Here is a 20,469-nt window from a genome sequence, read left to right on the forward strand (position 1 = left end):
AATCCGCCTACAATGCAGGACACCCTGGTTCCATTCCTGGGTTGGGAGGTTCCCCTGGAGACGGGATGGACTACCCACTCCAGTATTCTTGGACTTCCCTGGTGGCTCAGATGGTAAAGAATCCACCTGCAATGCGGGAGACCTGGGTTCGATCCCTGGGTTGGAAAGCTACCCTGGAGGAGGGCATGGCAGCCCACTCCAGTATCCTTGCCTGGAGAATCCCATGGACCAAGGAGCCTGGCGGGCTGCAGTCCAAGGGGTCGCAAAGAGTGGACACGACTGAGTGACTGAGGGCAGCACAGCACTGCTCTCCTCTTGTAACAAACGTGGCCCTCTCCACTTCCCAGGACTGCAGGTGGTTCCTTGCTATACTGTCACGTGGCTCTCGCTAGTTGTTTCGACCTCTGGAAAGCCTTGGTTTCCTTTGGACATTGGAACTATGCAGATTCCCATGTCAGCTTGTGCCCAGCAGGCACGGAACCTGACAGAAGAGGTGGCCTGAAACCCAGCGGGGTTTATCAGTGTCTAGGCAAGCCTGGTAGGCTGCAGTCCATGGGGTCGCTAAGAGTTGGACACGACTGAGCGACTTCACTTTCACTTTTCACTTTCATGCATTGGAGAAGGCAATGGCAACCCACTCCAGTGTTCTTGCCTGGAGAATCCCAGGGATGGCAGAGCCTGGTGGGCTGCTGTCTGTGGGGTCGCACAGAGTCGGACACGACTAAAGCGACTTAGCAGCAGCAGCAGGCAAGCCCTGTGCCTGGGACACGGTGCTGCCCCCAGCTGCCTCTCTTTAGGGTGCAGCCTTTGAGCCTACTCAAAGCCAACCTGGCCTTGCCTGTGGCTCTCTTCCCCCAGAGCCCCAAGCAACCTGCTTCTTTCGAATGTGTGGCTGTTCTCATGTATCAGGTGTGGAGAAGGAAATCAAGTCTCTCCTCACCCTGCTACCTTCTGCCCTCCTGTGGGCTCTGTGACGTGGCCAGACTGTAAATGATGCTTTCATTGTTTCTCTGTTGTTGTTTTGGAGCTGTGAAGCCTGTGCTGTTAACACCAGGTGCTGAAAAATTAAAACTTATCATCAGTCACCATCATCAAAGCAAGGTGAGGTAGGACGGTTTCAACTAGTCCCAAATTTCCTGGAGGAATTTGGCCTCTTGTCAGTTTCCCTCTCCTGAGGCTGACGTTACTAGCAGAACAGAGTTCTCTTCAGCTGCCCAGTTCAGCCTTGAGTTTACTCAATTAAAACCCCATCCAGTGGCCTCAGTGCTAAACACAAGAAAGGAATTACTTCTTGACTGATAATATATTAGTTGTTTCTTGCAGTTGGACTGTGGGACTCTAAGAATAGTATATTTTTTCAGGAAGCAGAGCTTTAACAACCAGAAAGTTTAATTAAGATTTTCTGTTGCACTTAAAAAAAAATTGAGTTAGTAGCAGGAGAGTATTTTTAGAACTGAAGTGATTATTTTGTGTTAACAGATAAACGTCTGAATATTCTTAAACCTTTATGTAGGGCAAAACATAGCTAAAGAATTGACGTCACAAGTCTAAAAGAATGACTGGTTGTTTTTGCACACGTCATCACCATCATACTTATTTATTCAATTCATTCATTATTTATACCCTGCATTCTTTCTTCCTAAGTTCAAGGTGGGCTGGGATTGCAGGGAGAATTTTTTTTAATGCTTTACAAACTTGGTAGACATTGAAGATCTTTTTTTCAGTTCTCTCAGATTTTGGTGGTCTGGGTGGGCTCCCTTCTTAGATTTTGGTCTCATTTGGATTTTTTTTCCTTTTATTGAGAGACACTAGGGTATCACTTAGAGGTGAATGTTTTGTATGTTACTTCAAATAGTAAAAATAACATTAAAATGTTTTGTTATGAGAAAGCTTCAGGTTAAGGAAGAAAGCACTCGTTTAACTGAAACTATGAAGTGTGCAGTGTCGCAGCAGCTACGGTACTGAAGTACCAGATGGCGTATTTTCAGGCGCGGCTGCAGCTAGCCACATTGGCTCTTCACGACTGCAGAGAAAAGCACAGCATGAGAGTGGTACACAGGGAACAGAGTTTTCTAGAAGGTTCCTCATGTTCAAGTAGAATAAAGACGATGTTAACATTGGTAAAATGGAAAGTGCAGTTTGCAGTTTATGGCCACTACAGTTTCTGGTTAAGATCATTAAAATCTTTACCTACAAATAATGGGAATCATCTAATAGAGAGTAACCTGATCTAAAGTAGAAATGATCCACGTTTGCACAAATTAGCTGTGAGTTTGGCACGGAGGCTGAGAAGGAACCTGTGAGAAATCTGAAGGTGAGGCGGGGCAGGACGTGATGAATGCTATTTAAGGAATTTGCCGCGTCTTCTGAGGTGAACTGCCAATCCAGACACATCACGATTTGTGAGATCCATGCAAAGATATGGGGCTGGGTAGGACTGTCCCAAAGGAAGATGGCGTGTGAAGACAACTCCTTGAGGTGGCCACAGGCACAGGCAAAAATCAAGTCATTTCTTGCTTTCTTCTCGATGTTTGTGATATCAGATGATTCTGCTCTTTAATCTCACATTTCCATGTTTACCTTTGGAATGAATTTCAGTATTTCCCCATATCTCTTTTCCTGTCAGACACTGCAAATCCTGGGACCTTTCATGATGGATCGGGCATCATTTCTTCTTTAATGACCTGCAGAACTCCAGGCCTTCCCTTCACCTTCACCCCCTCGCTTGGCTCAGTCTCGTTCAGCAGAGATATGCTTCCTCTGTGTAGGTTTCCTAAGTTCTTCAGAGGCACCACGACCACTTTAGCCTTCAAGACACAGTGCAGCCTCCCGGCCCCTGGCCGATGAGCGTCTCAGGTGCTGGGTCGTGAACGACTGGCAGGAAACAAACGGGGGCCTAGGGGGGCTGGTTTGCTAGAGGCAGAGACCACCGGCAGTATCAAATTCAGTTTCTTTCCTTAAGTTTGGATTCTGCGTCGCTAAGCAAGGTGCATATTGTTAAAGCAGAGGACGGCAAGAAAACACAGGTACTGGTGATGTGACGCTCACTTTTTGAGTCATGCCTTCTTCCTGCGGTGGTATTTCTCATCCCCCCCCCCCCCCAACCTTTCTTTTCTCCCTCACCTTTATCTCTTCACTCTTCATGCTTCCTCAGTCTACAGAGTTCCTCAGCCACTTGTCTGTGAGCCACGAAAACTCTCCCCAAAGGTGTAGTTTGCTCCTCCCCACCCCTTTGCGACTAATCTTGTCTTTTTCGATGTCATTCTCTTGTTGGCATGAACACATTTTTTTCTGTGAGCTGCGTGTTTTAACAAAAATGCTGTATCCCATATTTTGTTTTTGCAGGGATCCCAGATTATTGTGCTAACTAAAAGTATTTTCACTGAGAATCTGATGCAAATCAATGCTTTGAAATTAATATTAAACAGAAGGTTAATTGATCAGATCCCAGCTCATTTTTTGTTGTTGTTCTAGAAAAAACATGCCAAGTGGAAATGTCTGGGGTGGGAGAAAATCTCTTTACTGAAGACTGTAGTGGTTGTGGCATACTAGACAATTGCACTAATCAAAGTACATGTTGAATGAAATCCTAGCTCAGGGCTCTAGTCACAGTGAGTTTGACATTAAATAGAAAGCTAAAGTTTTCCAAGATTGCTCTAGTTGAAAAGAGCTAAACTGATGATATATACCTTTAAAACTAGTAGCAATCTAATACTTGCTTGTAAAATTTAATCTCCCATCTGCCTTCCCAAATGAATTGATACTACATAAAGAAACTAAGAGAAATCGATGCTTTCAAGTTCAATAAAAGCAAAGTTTTTTGTTTAAAAATGTATTAAATATATATATTACATATTGGTAAAAAATTTAATACTACATAGCCAGTATGTATGTATGTATTTTTATTGATATGATTTTCACAAAATATTAGTTGAAGAAAGAAAGTTATAAAATAGTTTGTATGCTAAGATGTCATTTAAGTAAATCCACAAGTACATGTGTAGCATTCATAGAAAAGACTGAAAAGACAAATACTTATGAAGGGGTTATTGGGATAGTAAGCTTTTTCTTCATCTTTCTCTAGGCTGCAGTATTGCTTTTGTAATTAGAAAAAAGCCTACTTTAATATGAATTACAAGATGTAAAAAATTACACGGATAAAGAATTCTTATAGGAAGATAGGGATTAAATAAAAGATTTTCCTTTTAGGATTGTCTACCAAGTGCTTTTATGCATGATTGCATTATATAATCAATGTACAGGACTCCTTAATCATAACTCACAACACAATTTACTGGATTGTTTCAAATAGTAAGATGATACTAATAATACTGCAACTGGATGTATATTTTTCTTTAAAAATTTTTTACCAGACCAATCACCTAAAATTAAAGAAGATAAACCTGAAAAGGGCAAGATACATCTACTGTTTCTTATGCATAATTACAAAATCTCTTTTAATTTGAAATCTAAACATTGTTTTGGTCTACTGAATTAGACTGCATATCCTCAAAGTGGGTGTAATTGTTTGGTCAATAAATTAAACAGTGATCTTTATCAGTTTCAGAGAATTATTAACAGCCTTGGATAGAAGTATTTTTTTTAAATCATGATAAACACATAGCTGTAATTATGATGAAAAGATACAAAATGACCTTTAGTAAATAATACCCCCCTATAAATTTTTGTTATAGATAAAAAATGGTACCAATCAGTGTTGTAAACTAGGAAAAAAGCAATATGATTTACAAGTACTTTACAGAAGAGTACTTCCTAGTACTTTCCAGAATTTTCCACTTGATTACATTTTCAAACACATTAATTTCATGGTGTTTTACTTTTAGTGGTCTCTGTTCCTTGAGGGGCCTCACTGGAATGGTGACTGTTTGTTCAGTGGATTAAGTGAGTAGGAACACTCACCACCTGGGATTTTTAAATTACTGTGGATTTGGCCTGATGTTGATGTTAACTAGTAAGCACAGACTCTAACCAGATGAGAGTTAATACTGAGTTTCCATTCACTTCACAGCCACAGTGACTGCAGTTCCATTCTTGGATTCTGGAAGGATTATTGGTCTGTCGAAAAATAGCTTGTTTACAGGTATGTGAAGTAAGCTGTATCACTGGTTTTGAGTTTTAAGTTGAGATATAATTCACATACCACAAACCATCTCTTCAGTGTGTGCATTGTTGGTATATTCACAAGGTTGTGCAACCATCGTGACTATCTAACTCCAAACTGTTTTCATCAGCCCATAAAGAAATGCCACACTCATTATCGGTCATTACCCATTTCCCCAACCCCCCATCCAGGCAACCATTAATCTATGGTTTCTTCTTTTACCCATTGATTAATTAGGAATGTCATGTTAAATTTCCATATATTTATAAAATTGCCGAGTTTCCTTCTGTTAGTTGTTTCTAATTTCATTCTCTTGTGGTCAGAGAACATATTTCGTGTGATTCAATCCTATTAAAAATATTAAGACTTTTTTACCCCAAGGGATGCTCCACGTGCACTTTAAAAGAATGCGCATTTGCTGTTGTTCTATGCATGTCTGTTAGGGCTACTTGGCTTACGGTGTTGTTCAAGTCCTCTCTTTGCTGACGTCTCTCTAGTTGTTCTATCCACAATTGCAAGTGACGCACTAAAGTCTCCAACTGCTATTACTGAATTGGCTATTTCTCACTTCAGCTCTGTCAGTTTTCCCTTCATTTGGCGCTCGGTTGTTAGGTACATATATGTGCATAATTATGTCTTCCTGATGGACTGATCCTTTTATTATTATGTAATGTCTTTGTCTCTAGTAACAATTTATGCCTTAAAGTCTCTTTTGCTTGAGATTAATATAGCCACACTGGCTCTCTTTGTTAAGTTTGTGTGGTATATCTTTTTCCTTTTTTATTTTTTGGTTTTACTTTCAATCTATGTGTTACTGATTTGTAGGCAGCATAGAGTTGGATCATGATTTTCACCCATTCTGCCATTTCTACCTTTTAATAGGAGTGTTAATTCATTTACATTTAATATGATTACTGATAAGGTAGGATTTAGTCTGCCATCTTGCTATTTGTTTTCTATGTCTTATGTGTTTTTTTCTATTCCTCCATACTTCCATGCCTTCTGTTGTATATTTTTAGTGTGCCATTTTTGTATTCTTTTTTGTATCCTTTTTGTATCTTTTACTATATATTCTTTAGTTATTATTTTACCATATATTTCTTAGTGTTTTCCCTGAGGATTATAATTAATATCTTGATATATAGTCTAGTTTTGATTTTTTTTCTTAAACCGCTCAGTCATCTCCGACTCTTTGCAACCCCATGGACTGTAGCCCACCAGGCTCCTCCGTCCATGGGATTCTCCAGGCAAGAATACTGGAGTGGGTTGCCATTTCCTTCTCCAGGGCATCTTCCCCACCCAGGGATCGAACCCAGGTCTCCCGTATTAGAGGCAGACGCTTTAACCTCCGAGCCACCAGGGAAGCCCAGTTTTGATTAATACCAGCTTAATCTCAGTATTATACAAAGTTTGTTCCCATACAGGTTTGTTCCCTCTCCCTTTCTTTGTAGTTATTGTCACACATATTTTCTCACTTTGTGACCATCAACAAAGATTTATAACTTTTTAATGGAGTTGCCTCTTAAATTAGGAGTAAAAAAAAGTTGTGAACAAAAAATGCATTTATGCTCTTTTATGTTTACCCATGTAGCTCCCTTTATCTGTACTCTTTATTTCCTCATCTGCATTTGAATCTATTGTCCTTTTATTGTAGCCTGAAGGACTCTGTTATTTCTTGTAGGACAGGCTTGCTAATGCTGAATTTTGTTTTATCTGAGAATGTTTCAATTTCATCTTCACTTTTGAAGGATTGTTTTGCTCGATACAAAATTCTTGCTTGATAGTCATTTCCTTTTGCATTTCCAAGAAGTCATCCTTCTCACTTCTGGTCTCCACATTTTCTGATAAGAATTTCTTGTGTATGAGTCAATTTTCTCCTTGTCTTTATCTTTTGACAGTATGATTATATGTCCAGGAATGAGTTTGAATTTATCCTACTTCAGGTTCATTGAGCTTCTGGGTATGTTAATATTTTTCATCAAATTTTGAAGTCTTTGGTCATTATTTTTTCAAATATTTTTTTCTTCTCCCTTTATGTGACTCTTGTTATGCATATATTGGTACACTTGATAGTATCTGATGGGTTTTCAAGGCTCTATTAATTTTTCTCCATTCTCTTTTCTTTCTGTTCCTCAACCTGGATAACCTCAATTGACCTATATTCAAGTTTGCTGATTCTTTCTTCTGCCTACTCAAATCTGATGTTGAGCCCCTCTAGGGGATTTTTCATTTCAGCTATTTTTATTTAAACTCTATAATTTATGCATTAAAAAATAATTTCTTATTTATCACTTTTTATTTACCACTGAGTTTTCTACTCAGTGATACATCATTTTCATACTTTAGTTATATGAATATATTAAAAGTCAATTTAAAGTCTTTACACATTCCAACATTTGGACTTTCTCAAGACGGTTTATTGACTTTTTCCACTTTTTATGGGGCAAGCTTATTTTTTGCATGTCTCATAATTTTTTTTTGAGGAAAACTAATAGGATAACTTTAGAAATTAGATTTACTTACCCTTTTGCTAAGAGTTTGATGAAGTTGCTGGTTTTGGTTGTTCAGCAACTCATCTGAACTAATTCTTTAAAGTCCGTATTCTTCATAAAATATAGACTCTGAAGTCTTTCTCAGGTAGTTTCTTAGTCACCAAATGATTAGACAGTACTTCCATAAGCACTTGAAACCAATAACTCTCCCAGTCTTTGCTGACAGCTTTGTATGCATGTTGGGACATCCTCCAACACCCAGCCAGGAGGTTGACAACTCTGCCTTCATCTTCACTTTCTGCTTGAGCAGTTCACCAAGATCAACCTAAGGTGAGTTAGGATGTCTCCAGGTCTTTCCTGAGCAGGAGTAACAATCCTTGGCTTGTGCAAAGTCCTTGGTCTATGCATGTACAAGGTCATCTGAATTCCCAGCAATGGCAGAGCTTTTTGAAGCCTCTCATTACTCAACTTTTCCTTTTTAGTTTATGGTTGGCCTGTGGTTTGCTCCAATGGTTATTACTTCAGGCAGCCACAAATGCCTCTGATTTTTTCTCATTAAATACTTGGAAAAGCATTGGTGGCAAACTCTGATCAGAGAAAATAAAGGCAGTCTTGCAAGTGAGGTCTTCCAGGAAACCACCAGACAATTCTCTGGGAATAAGTCATTGAAAGAGCTCCAACCCCATTCTTCCAGTGGCTTCTATGCTGCTGCTTCTACCATGATTGTGAACTGTTGGTCTTCAAGGATAAGCAGAACTAGAGATGGGCAAGGGGGATGGAAATAAGACTAGTTAAAATACCATAAACTTACAGTTCTTACTGAGATGCAGCTATTTCTCTTGCATAAATATTTCTTGGGATGCTGCAAGATTAATTTCCAGAGTTCTGAAAAAAGTTGACTCTGATTGTTTTTGCAAATTTTTTCCTTGTCTTTATGGAGGAGAGAATCTCCAGAGGTGCTTATTCCACCATTTTGGCTGGCTTTAAGTATTTAATGTCTTTATTTTTCTTAACAAAGTGAATCTGGTTAAAACAATAAAGTCATCACCATTGACATTTCTAGGCATTGAGATGGTTCAAGCTCAACTATTCTATAAACAGCAGTATCTGTGAGAATGACCAAAGTGGATATAATATGAATTGTAGAAAATACCCACACTATAAATGAGCAGTGTCAAAATGTTTCAGCCGGCAGATTCAGAATATCAGAAGTTTTTTTCACAATATGAAAACGAAGGAAGGAGTGAGTCTTGGTGTACTATAGTCTCAAAATCGCTATGAGAAGCAAAACCTGACAGGTAGCAAAGATAATCCACACTCTGCTGTAAGGTGAACTGGAGGCAGGGGGGCTGGGGGAAACCTGGCCAAAGGTTGCAAGTCTTAATTACATATAGAAATGACTTCCAGATGCTCACCTTCTGTCCAGCTACTGCACTGCGCTGTCAGTACTTTTTGGTCTCTGTGTACCATATAGTCATGCATCAAAGAGAATATCCTAGACTGTGAAGCAGTCTCTTTCCCTGACCAAAGATACCAGGCACTCAGCTATGATTAATCCCTTTCCCAGAGACACCTGCATCGCCTTCAGATCTATCAGCTACTAGCGCAGGGAGCTGCCTCCTGGGTAGGGATAGTGGGAATTGAATGAGTTTCAGATAGCCATGTAGTGATTTTCGAGAATACAGACTTCATAAAAATTCCCTCAGTTTAACAGAAGGCAAGATATTCACCTAATTTTCCTGGATAAATGTAGAAGAGCCTCATCAGGAGTATAAGTAAGAGTTGATAAAAACCACACAAATAACAAGAACATAATAAATTGCCCACGGTTATGTAAGGGTACATTTTAAAGAAATACTCCTGATTTTTAAATAAGATTATAAGTCTATGAAATGAATTTACATCTCAATATTGAATTACATCAGGTTGCATTAGTGTTGGCCCAGTTAGGAATCCATGATCATAAATCATCTGAACAAAAATGTTTTGATTTCTCCTGAAGCAGTGTATCTTGTTTAAGCCTTTTACACTAAAGATGAACATGTCTGATTTTTCAACTCAGGAAATAGAAACCTAATTTTACTATTAATAATTTCTAAAAGTGGCTTTGAAAGAGATTACAAAATAGGTATGTATTGAAAACTATGTGTAGAGCCTCGTAAGCCAACTGGTATTGAAGTATTTTTTCTTAAATTGTGAACATTTTAATTTGTGGAATTAAGTGTGGAAGGAAAGAGAGATGTACATTAAACTAGGAAGACAAGCCAGAGTGTGAAAGGTTTTAGTGAGTGTTGAGAACGTTGACCAAAAGATATTTAATGCAGACCATGCTTTTCCAGAAGGAGTTCATCCTTCTATTAACTAGAACGTACCCTCCACTAGCCAGGACTCTTCTGTGTATTGGTCAGTTTTAAAACTATTAAAGTGTGCTCAAAATATGTATTTTATTCATCGAAGATGCAACATTTCATTGATCTATGCAATGTTATGTAATTGAGGATTTTGGTATAACAACTTGGCATTTCAAAGAACACTGATACAGTAATCCAGTTTAAATGGACCCTCTTTGAACTCTATCTTAAGAAGGTCTATGCCCAAAAGGGTATCCTGGATTTTAAAATTTACCAATATCCACGTATCAGATTACTGATGTAAACTTACCTGAACAGGCTATATTTTCCAAACAATTAACTTTTGGGGCATTATTATAATTGCATGAAGTATTTCTCTACCTAAGATAACCATTACTCAGGAAAACACATATATAATAACTTCAGAATTTTCTGCAAAGCTCTGGACACAATTAAATATTTAGAATGTAGGCAAATCTTCTCCAGTCTACAACACTCCTTTATAGTATTAAAAGGTTAAGAATGACACCAGTGAATGAACAGCACCAAATAAGTCAAATTATAAGTTCCATTTCTCATCAATTAAATTGGATTCTGCATCAAATTGGGTTCTGGTCTCAGGATTAAGGCTAAGACCATCCAAATGTTGTCTGCCTAGCCCACTGCTGGAGTTCAACTTACGTTATTCATACAGAGGCTGCTTGGATTGTAGCTGTCTTTGTAAAATCTCAAACAAGTTAAAAGTATTACATATCCTTGTTTCAATAGAATCCCGAATATTAGGTTATCAAATTTCACAACTCCATTTTAAGACATATGATTGTGGAGGGAGAAGTAGAAAGATGTTGAAAACATATTACTGTCACTTAAATGATAGGTAGCAGCCTCTTAGGCCTGAACCACATTTGTGAAATTTCATGCCACATTTTCACCTCCCAATTTATATACATGGAGGGGTTACACTAAAACTTCAATTATTCCAAAAGATGAAAGAAGTGTTACATTTGATATAGATCTTCAGTTCCTATTATACTATAAGCCTTTGAAAGATTAAGGCTGAAGAGGCCAAGTTATGAAAGGGACAAGAGGAAGTAAGAACAGTGGAAATACAGTTGATAATGTTCTGCCTTCTCCATTCTATGTGTATAGTCTGCTTTCCGGGCAGCAGGTGGTGTGACTGTGAAAAGATCACACATTCGTCAGTAACTATGTAGGATTTTTTAGCACTGTTAGAGCCTAGCATTACAGATTTAGGGCAGCTAATAAAATTCCATAAACCAAATTTTTGACAAATATGAAATTTTTGGAAAATAATTTCCTTACCAAGTAAACCTTCCTGGTTCCCTTTTAGTCCTGCTTTTAGAGAAAACTATGTACAATTAAACTTTTTAAAAACGTAAAAAAAGAATCAGTTCACAGCAACCAGAGGAACATCTGGCAGCAAAGCAACATTAAAATGCCATCCTTTCAAAGGAAGAGCAAATATGTGAGTCCTCCACTAAGAGCATTATCTTATGTCAGAGTACAATCTCACACTTTCCATTTATGGCCTTTTTGCAAAAGTCCAAGGCTGAATTTGGACCTGCGTTTCCTGTGTTTTCTCAGTGTTATCTGGACAACAGTGTGTCAAGTACTTAAGAGATCCAGGGTCAAAATGAAGATTATCTAATGCTGCAGGTATTTAAATAAATGTGCACAGACTGTACTTAGAATCACCTCGCTAAAAACTAGTAGAAGTAGCTGAGACTTGTTTATCAATATGTAACAAAGATATTTCAAAGTCAGTGTAAGTTTAACCATAATCCATCTAACAAGAAATACCAGAGGTCATATTTTGATGTGTTCTCTTCTCCCTTTCTCAGTACCCAGAAAATGTTTAAATCCAGAAAGAAAAGAATCAGATTCTTTTAAAGCCTCAAATATTCCTCAAACTCTTCTCAAATAAAAAATAATCTTACGAGGGAATAAAAAAAATCAAAAATTATTTTTTTTAGTCTTTCAAAAGTGTCTATTTCATTTATAGTCTAGTTTTATTTTTAAAACCCTCACAAAATAGGCTGCGAAACTTTATAAACAAGGTTGTAACTTTCCAGAGGGTGTGTGCTAGGACCCTTGTGAAGCCCCTACTAGAGTCCAACTTGGAGCCAACTCAGGCACCCTCTCTCTCCTCCCCCTCACCCCCCAACCCCCACCCCCACCCCTCTGCCAACGATTCAATACTATTGAAGTCATAGGGTTGGCTGAAATTTGTTAAAAACATGAAGAATAACCTCTGGGGAATAATTCACTGGAGAAAGAAAGACAGAGAAGATTACAAGTACCATTGAAGGTATATATGTTCAAAAGTTAATTTGGTTGTATTGTCAAATTATAGTTCTTCAGGGAGCTGAAACTTGCTCTAAATTAGATTTGGGGAGGCATATCAAGCTAAATAGTCTGCATATGAGACACACTCACATAAAAAGAAAAACACAGAAGACCAAGGGTTCTTAATTTGGGGGATGATATATTCCAACTTGGGGGAAGGCATTTCAGTTCTGAAGCTTGATCGTGACGTTTCCAGAGTCCTGTAGTCTCTGAGTGTGGCAGGGCGCAAGGGCTGCTGGGCTGGCTGGACTCTCCACCCCTTTGGCCGCACCGTGTGTGATATGCAGGCAACTGCAGTGTCAAGCTGGCACCACTCCTGAGGCTCTTGAGTGTTTATCAACTCAGTAGGTCAAAAGTCTGCAGACATTGGGTGGAGCAGCAGTAAGCCACAAAACTCACAGTTGTCCTCCTGGGGAAAGAGGGGGAGATGAATACTGTGAGTTCAAGAGGAACTCAGGAATTCCTTCCATTAGAGACAGTCTTTTTCTTGGTTAAAACAAAGAATTAGGTATGGTCAACAGAACACACAATAGAAACGTAAATTCCTTTTAAAACTGAGCACCGGAATCAGGTGAGGTATACATGTGCTCATTTTACTAGCAGCTTTCAGACAACACCTCTATGTTAGCTGGAGTGGGTTGACTTGCCCTCCTCCAGGGGATCTTCCCAACCCAGGGGTCGAATCCGAGTCTCTTATGTGTCCTGCAGTGGCAGGCAGGTTCTTCACCACTAGTGCCACCTGGGAAGTCCCCTATGTTAGCAGCTAAGGAAAAATAAGCTTTATTCCATGTTATGGTCTGAATTCTGCTTGCTAGACCCAGTGCAATGAGATAATTTGAAATACATTATAAAAATCATGTAATTGAAAATGTCACCAATTTAACTAGAACATATATATATACGTATATATATACACCAGAGTTTAAAAAACTTATCCTGCAAATGTATTCTCATAGATTGCTTATAGAGGTAATTTCAGAATCTGAATCCCGGAGTTTGAGGGTCTTCTCCCACAAGCAGAGGAATCCCGTCTCAAACTCCACTTGGCATCTCCCTGCAGTGAGTTGTGAGCCAGTCTGGGCAGCTCCAGTGGCTGGATGCCTTGTTTTCCCACCAGAAGTGCTATCCTCTGGTGAGGAGAGAATAACCTACTGTTGATTACACAGGACTCCCTGCGCTGGCGTTTTCTCTTTTCCCCATTCCTCAGCCCAGTCTTTGCCTTCCTCTGTGGTGGCACCAGTGGTAAACAACCCACCTACCAATGCAGGAGACATAAGAGATGTGGGTTCAATCTCTGGGTCAAGAAGATCCCCTCCCTGGAGGAGGGCATGGCAACCCACTCCAGTATTTTTGCCTGGAGAATCCCATGGACAGAGGAGCCTGGTGGGTTACAGTCCATAAGAATTGTAGAGTTGGACTGAAGCGACTTAGCACACACATGTGTAGTCCAAGAAGGTGACCTCTACAGACCCTACCTCCCAAGCTGCTGATGACTGGTTTCTGGCTGAATTAGGACAGTAAGAGGCACAGCCACAGGAAGAGAGAAAAGCTGAACTTTTTCTTCTTCAAGAAAAAGTTGAGTTAATACAGGTATAGGTACATACAAACACTGAATAAAATTCATCCATTTTAAGTGTACAGTTGAATGAATTTTGAAATATGTACAAGTATTTAACACCACAATCAACATATAAAATATTTCTTATCTCTCTAAATGTTCCTTGGGTCCACCTGCAGCAAAGCACCATCCCCCAAACCCCCTGCCAAGTCTCTGGCAACTACTGATAAACCGTTTTGTTTCTCTTAAGGGCTTTAATTTTCTCTGGGTCACCACAATCCTTCAAAAGAAGTTTTGCCATATATCATCTTGGATGATCAAAGATCTCAAGGCAAGAGCTAGACCTACTTCCATGGGTTCTCCTGTCTTAGATTTTTGTACTAATCCTGGATTCCCTAACCAGCTGGGTTTGGCTGATATGAGGATATACCCTCCCTGGATGGACCTTCCTATATGGCTTTAGTTCTCACTGGGCTCCAGTCATACTTTTTAGCACCCAACCAGGCAGCTGACAACTTTGCCCTAGCCTTCACATCCTGCTTGCACAGAGTCTCACTTCCCGCCAGCAGAAGTGAAAGCTCAGGGCCTTCTTGGGTCTTCTCTGAACATGCCCACATTCTTATGCATGCACATGACCTTACATACTCCCAGAAATATGTCAGTGCTTTTTGAAGCCCCTGCAGAAACCTCATTCTCCTATCTTCCTTTTCAGCCTTCAGTTCAGTTCAGTTGCTCAGCTGTGTCCAACTCTTCCAACTCTTTGTGACCCCATGGACTGCACCATGTCCATCACCAACTCCCAGAGCTTGCTCAAACTCATGTCCATTAAGTCAGTGATGCCATCCAACCATCTCATCCTCTGTCATCCTCTTCTTCTCCTGGCTTCAGTATTTCCCACCATCAGGGTCTTTTTCCAGTGAGTCAGCTCTTCACATTAGGTGGCCAAAGCACTGAGCTTCAACTTCAGCGTCAGTCCTTCCAATGAATATTCAGGACTGATTTCCTTTAGGATTGGTTTGAACTCCTTGCAGTCCAAGGGACTCTCAAGAGTCTTCTCCAACACTGTAGTTCAAAAGCATCAATTATTCAGTGCTCAGCTTTCTTCATGGTCCAACTCATCCATACATGATTACTGAAAAACTATAGATTTGACTATAAGGATCTTTGTTGGGAAAGTAATATCTCTGTTTTTTAATATGCTGTCTAGGTTGGTCATAGCTTTTCTTCCAAGGAGCAAGCGTTGTCTAATTTCACAGCTGCAGTCACCATCTGCAGTGATTTTGGAGCCCAAGAAAATAAAGTCTGTCACTGTTTCCCTTGTTTCCCCATCTATTTGCCATGAAGTGATGGGACCAGATGCCATGATATTCATTTTCTGAATGTTGAGTTTTAAGCCAGCTTTTTTACTCTCCTCTTTCACTTTTATCAAGAGGTTCTTTAATTCCTCTTCACTTTCTGCCATAAGGGTGGTGTCATCTGCATATCTGAGGTTATTGATATTTCTCCTGGCAATCTTGACTCCAACCAGTGCTTCATCTAGCCCAGCATTTTTCACGATGGACTCTGCATACAAGTTAAATAAGCAGGGTGACAATATGCAGCCTTGATGTACTCCTTTCCCCATTTGGAACCAGTCTGTTGTTCCATGTTTGGTTCTAACTGTTGCTTCTTGACCTACATACAGATTTGAGGGCAGCACTTTAACAGCATCATCTTTTAGGCCTTGAAGTAGCTCAGCTGGAAATTCCATCACCTCCACTAGTTTTGTTCATAGTGATGCTTCCTAAGGCCCACTTGACTTCGCATTCCAGGACAACTGGCTCTAGGTGAGTCTAGGTGAGTGATCACACCATCACAGTTATCTAGGTCATTAAGATCTTTTTTGAATAGTTCTGTATATTCTTGCCAACTCTTCTTAATATCTTCTGCTTCTGTTAGGTCCGTACCGTTTCTGTCCTTTATTGTGCCCAACTATGCATGAAAGGTTTCCTTGGTATCTCTAATTTTCTTGAAGAGATCTCTAGTCTTTTCCATTCTACTGCGTTCCTCCATTTCTTTGCATTGATCACAAAAGAAGGCTTTCTTATCTCTCCTTGCTATTCTTTAGAACTCTGCATTCAGATGTATATATTCTTCCTTTTCTCTTTTGCCTTTTGTTTCACTTCGTTTGTCAGCTATTTGTAAGGCCTCCTCAGACAACCATTTTGCCTTTTTGCATTTCCTTTTCTTGGGGACAGTTTTGATTACTGCCTCCTGTACAATGTGAACCTCTCTCTATAGTTCTTCAGGCACTCCGTGTATCAGATCTAATTCCTTGAATCTATTTGTCACTTCCCCTGTATAAGGGATTTGATTTAGGTCATACTTGGATGGTCAAGTGGTTTTCCCCACTTTCTTCAATTTAAGTCTGAATTTTGCAATAAGGATTTCACGATCTGAGCCACAGTCAGCTGCCGGTCTTGTTTTTGCTGGCTGTATAGAGCTTCTCCATCTTTGGCCGCTTAGTCTATTATTTGGCCCAACAGTTATTCACTGCCTCAGACATCTGTGAAGTTAAGCAATTGCTTGCAATTGTTTTGACAATTTTTGACAAATATCCTCAGGGAAGGGGTTTTTCGCACTGGTGAACTCTGACTGAGGAAATAAAAAGACAGGCTTGCAAGCAGGGTTTCTTAGTGAACCACCCTTTGAAGATGCTCCTGCTTCCTCCCACACTTTTCCAATTGCTGCCAGCTTGCTGGTTTTAACTGTGATTTCAGATCCTTAGTTTTCAAGGTTAAGACTAGAAGATGGGACTGTAAGTTAAAACATCACAAAGATCTCTGTTCTTTATGAGATCCAGCCACTTTTCTTGAATAAGTGCACTCCAGATTGCTGTAAGCTTTTTGTTAATTTCCAGAGTTCTGAAAAATTCAATTCTGACAACTTTTGCCAGTTTTTTTCCCTGCTTTTATGGAACAGTTGACTATTTCCCCTCACTCTATCTCTACCTCTCTGACCAGAGCTTTTATTGGGCAGGCCCCTCTTGATGGCTCTAGTTCTCAACAGCCTCCAGATCTTCCTTTGTTCTTTAAGCCAAAGATTAAGAATAGTAAACCTTCCTACTGCTGTAAGTTCCCAGGTACTTTCTCATCGCTGTGGGTGCTCTGAATCCTGCCTGAACTCCTATAAATAGTCCCTCACCATTAATTCCTCTTCAACATTCCGGCTTATGTATGCTTTCCAGCCAGTACCATGGCTGATTTAGAGTGTGTTAGAGGGTGTGGCCTAAGGAACAATCCATCATACTGGGATTCTGGGGTTGGGTTGGTGAGGACATGAATGACCTCCTTGCTAGCGAAACAACGGGACATCACTGATCACTTGAAGCTGTGGTATCACGATGACTTGAATGGTCACTCAGACTGCCAGTGGAGGATAAGGTGCTGGGAGATCAAGTGTGGTGGTACTTGATTGCTGTGGTATCATGATGAATTCAAAGACTGTGGAGGGAGATAGAGTCTTCTGACTGCTGAAGAGATCCCCCCAAACCCCAAGCCCCCTCAAAAAAAAATAGATAAACTTAGTGACTTAAACTCTCAATTCAAGGCATAGGTAGAGAATCAGAAAGTTTCTATGGTGGCCTTAGAGGAATTCTTATTTATGAAGCTGTGTGAGTGTCATGCCTGAGGTCTGAGTGTACAAGCTGCAGAACCACATGCCAGCTACAGGAATATTTATGCTAAGTCTCTTATGCTAAGATAAAGGTTCTGGCTGGGAAAGGGTGAGGACTTGAGACTTGAGATGGAAACCTTTGTGTAGACAGGAGGATAAGAACCTTAAACCTCTAATATCTCTAAACATTTCTTCACATTAGAAACAGCCTTTCTTGCCTTCTAAGAAAACAAGCATTCACTTGAATAAAAAGATTTCACTGACTTCATCTGGTGTGGTTACCTAAAAAGGAAATTTTTCTTCTTAGGACCCACACGAACAATACTCCCTGCCTCTAGGGCCATAGAGAAAGTAAAATCCCAGCATGATTCAGAGTTAATTGCAGGAGCTGCTCCTGGGAGAGATTACATACATGAAGGAATCTTGCCAAATTTTATTTGCAGGAATTTGGAGAGCAATGGAGTCTAAGTACATTAGCCAGTGAGAATAAGTCTAAGACTGGATCAGGCCAAGGAGGGTGTTTCACATAGGCCTTAGGATTTAATGTGTTTGTTTGAGTACCTATAATGGTTAATAGAAGTCTTGACCCAGTAGAGGCCTACAGTCAGTGAGAAAGAGATGCTGGAACTTCCACTGTATAGTCCAGAGGAAGAAGAACAAAGGCTTAGAGAAATGGGGATGTTGTAGTGGATCCAATGAGGTGTAATCTGCTCAGTCACTACCTGGAAATCTCTGGGCGGGTCAGGAAAGCAGTCCCTTCACTGAAACATTAAGATGTGTATTGGTGAGGGGAAATCAAATTGGAAACAGCAAACACACCTGATACTTAATACAATTCATGCCTACTAGAGGTGAGAGAGGAGGCCTGCAAAAGCTCAGGTATCTGCCACATTGGTAAAGTTTCAAACGGGAAGAAGAGTTTCATCCAGAACTGCTCGCTATGAAGAAACAGATACATATCTGCGGGTTCCTTTGGATTTTGGAGGCAAAATGCATTTTGGTGGGAGCTATTGGTTGTACCAAGATGGAATAGTCCCATTGCTCCCAGGTCCTCTCTCTTATAATTAAAAAAACACAACAAGCAAGCATTGGAAGGCTATGAAAGACAGAATGAAGAACAGACAGCCTAGGACCCTAGGGCTTGAGAAGCAACACAGCAATGGTAAATCCCCTCGGCTTCTTACTGCCTCCCATATACCTCAGATAGGACTCTGTAGACACTTCCAACCCAGAACCACCAACAAGCAGGAGCGAAAAACAAAACAAAAAAACCAAATCCCCCAAACCTCCAAGAGAAGCCTGTTCTCCCTATTCAAAAGATTGGGACACAGAAATCCATCAATTTATAAAGAAAGCAATTAGTTGCTTAGGGCTGGGTATGGGGAAACAGAGAAGTGACAGCTAAAGAGTACAAAGTGTCTCTTCCGGTGAGAAAAATGTTCCAAGATTGTCTGTGGTATTGACGGAATGTATCTGTGACTATAGTAAAAACTGCTGAATTGTATACTTTAAGTGGGTGAATTGCATGATACGTAAACTATCTCAATAAAGCTGTTAAAAAATAATTGCACTGGAAGGAGAAATAGATAAACTCACAATAAGAGTGGGAACTTCAACATTTTTACTCTCAGCAACCAAACTACTAGCCTCTCAGCACAGGTACAGCAGAACTGAACAACTCAATGAACCAAAGAATCTAACTAACATATACAAAACACGCCACCCAACAGTAACAAAACACACTTCCTTTTTCTCCCAGAAGCCCATGGGACATTAACCAGGACAGACTATATTCTGATTTTGTGCTGAAGAACAAACCTCACAAATTTGAAAGAACTGAAATTATATACAGAGAATACATCTGGTTTCATGTCTGACATAAAGAGCCTAGAAGTTCTCATTCCTGTTCTTATAAGAAGAACAAGCTAAACAAATTGAAAACCAGTAACTTTTCGCTATTGACCAGAGAACTGAGGTCATAGGGTAAACTGCAACTTCAAAATCTGGCAAGACAGGTAGCTCCAGAGGGTCACAGCTGAGATTTGCTTACCTGGACAGAAGATACTAGAATTGCAGGGGAGGCTAAGTGTGGAAAAGCCTGAGAGTGAGATACTCCTGGGGCTGCAATATTAGGGTGACCAGGACACAGGAACTTTATAAGGTGTCATGGTGAAAATCCAAATAAGATCCCCTTGCTACTCAGGAAGAGGAAAAAGAGTAGTCACTATGTAACATGTCCCGAGAATCCTCCATACAAAGGACGGTTCTCCAGAGGAAAGAGCTTACTAACACCTTACCCCAGCTAGTGAAGGACATTCTTCCCACCCAAGCCTGTTTTGGCCTGCCCATTCCACCTAAGTGGGGAAAGCAAGCTATGCAGGACAAGAAAAATTCGTGAAGGTCACAGCTTAGAGATAAAGGCCCACTAAATTAGTGAGATAAAATCACAAAATTGAGAACACTTCCCTCCCTCATTAATAACCAGAGTAAATGGCCTGCAGCATAAGGACAGTGGAGTATAGATCAAATTAATACCAAAAACTACTAACAACGAAAGATTAGGAAGAGAAATTAAAGAAACAATCCCATTTACCACTGAATCAAAAAGAATAAAATACCTAGGAATAAACCTACCTAAAAAGCAAAAGACTTGTACTCTGAAAACTGTAAGACACTGATGAAAGAAACTGAGGATGACACAAACAGATGGAAAGATATGTTGTTTATTGGAAGAATCAATATTGTCAAAATGAGTATTCTACCCAAGGCAATCTATAGATTCAATGCAAGCACTATCAAATTGCCAATGGCATTTTTCACAGAACTTTGACTGTGTGGATCACAATAAACTGTGGAAAATTCTGAAAGAGATGGGCATACCAGACCACCTGACCTGCCTCTTGAGAAATCTGTATGTAGGTCAGG

The 20,469-nt window shown here is 39.9% G+C and overlaps 1 protein-coding gene across 1 annotated transcript in view; it reads right to left on the reverse strand.

Annotated features, from left to right (window-relative positions):
* Positions 1–12,463: 12,463 nt before the first annotated feature.
* LRRC28 (leucine rich repeat containing 28) overlaps positions 12,464–20,469 on the reverse strand; it is a 200,994-nt gene continuing 192,988 nt past the window's right edge. Inside the window, exon 10 of the mRNA XM_068991153.1 lies at positions 12,464–12,741. Within this exon, the coding sequence (XP_068847254.1) occupies positions 12,669–12,741 (73 nt within the window). The 3' untranslated portion in view covers positions 12,464–12,668. The remainder of the gene's footprint in view (positions 12,742–20,469) is intronic.

This window comes from Capricornis sumatraensis, chromosome 19, assembly GCF_032405125.1.
Source record: "Capricornis sumatraensis isolate serow.1 chromosome 19, serow.2, whole genome shotgun sequence".
Classification (NCBI taxonomy): Eukaryota; Metazoa; Chordata; class Mammalia; order Artiodactyla; family Bovidae; genus Capricornis; species Capricornis sumatraensis.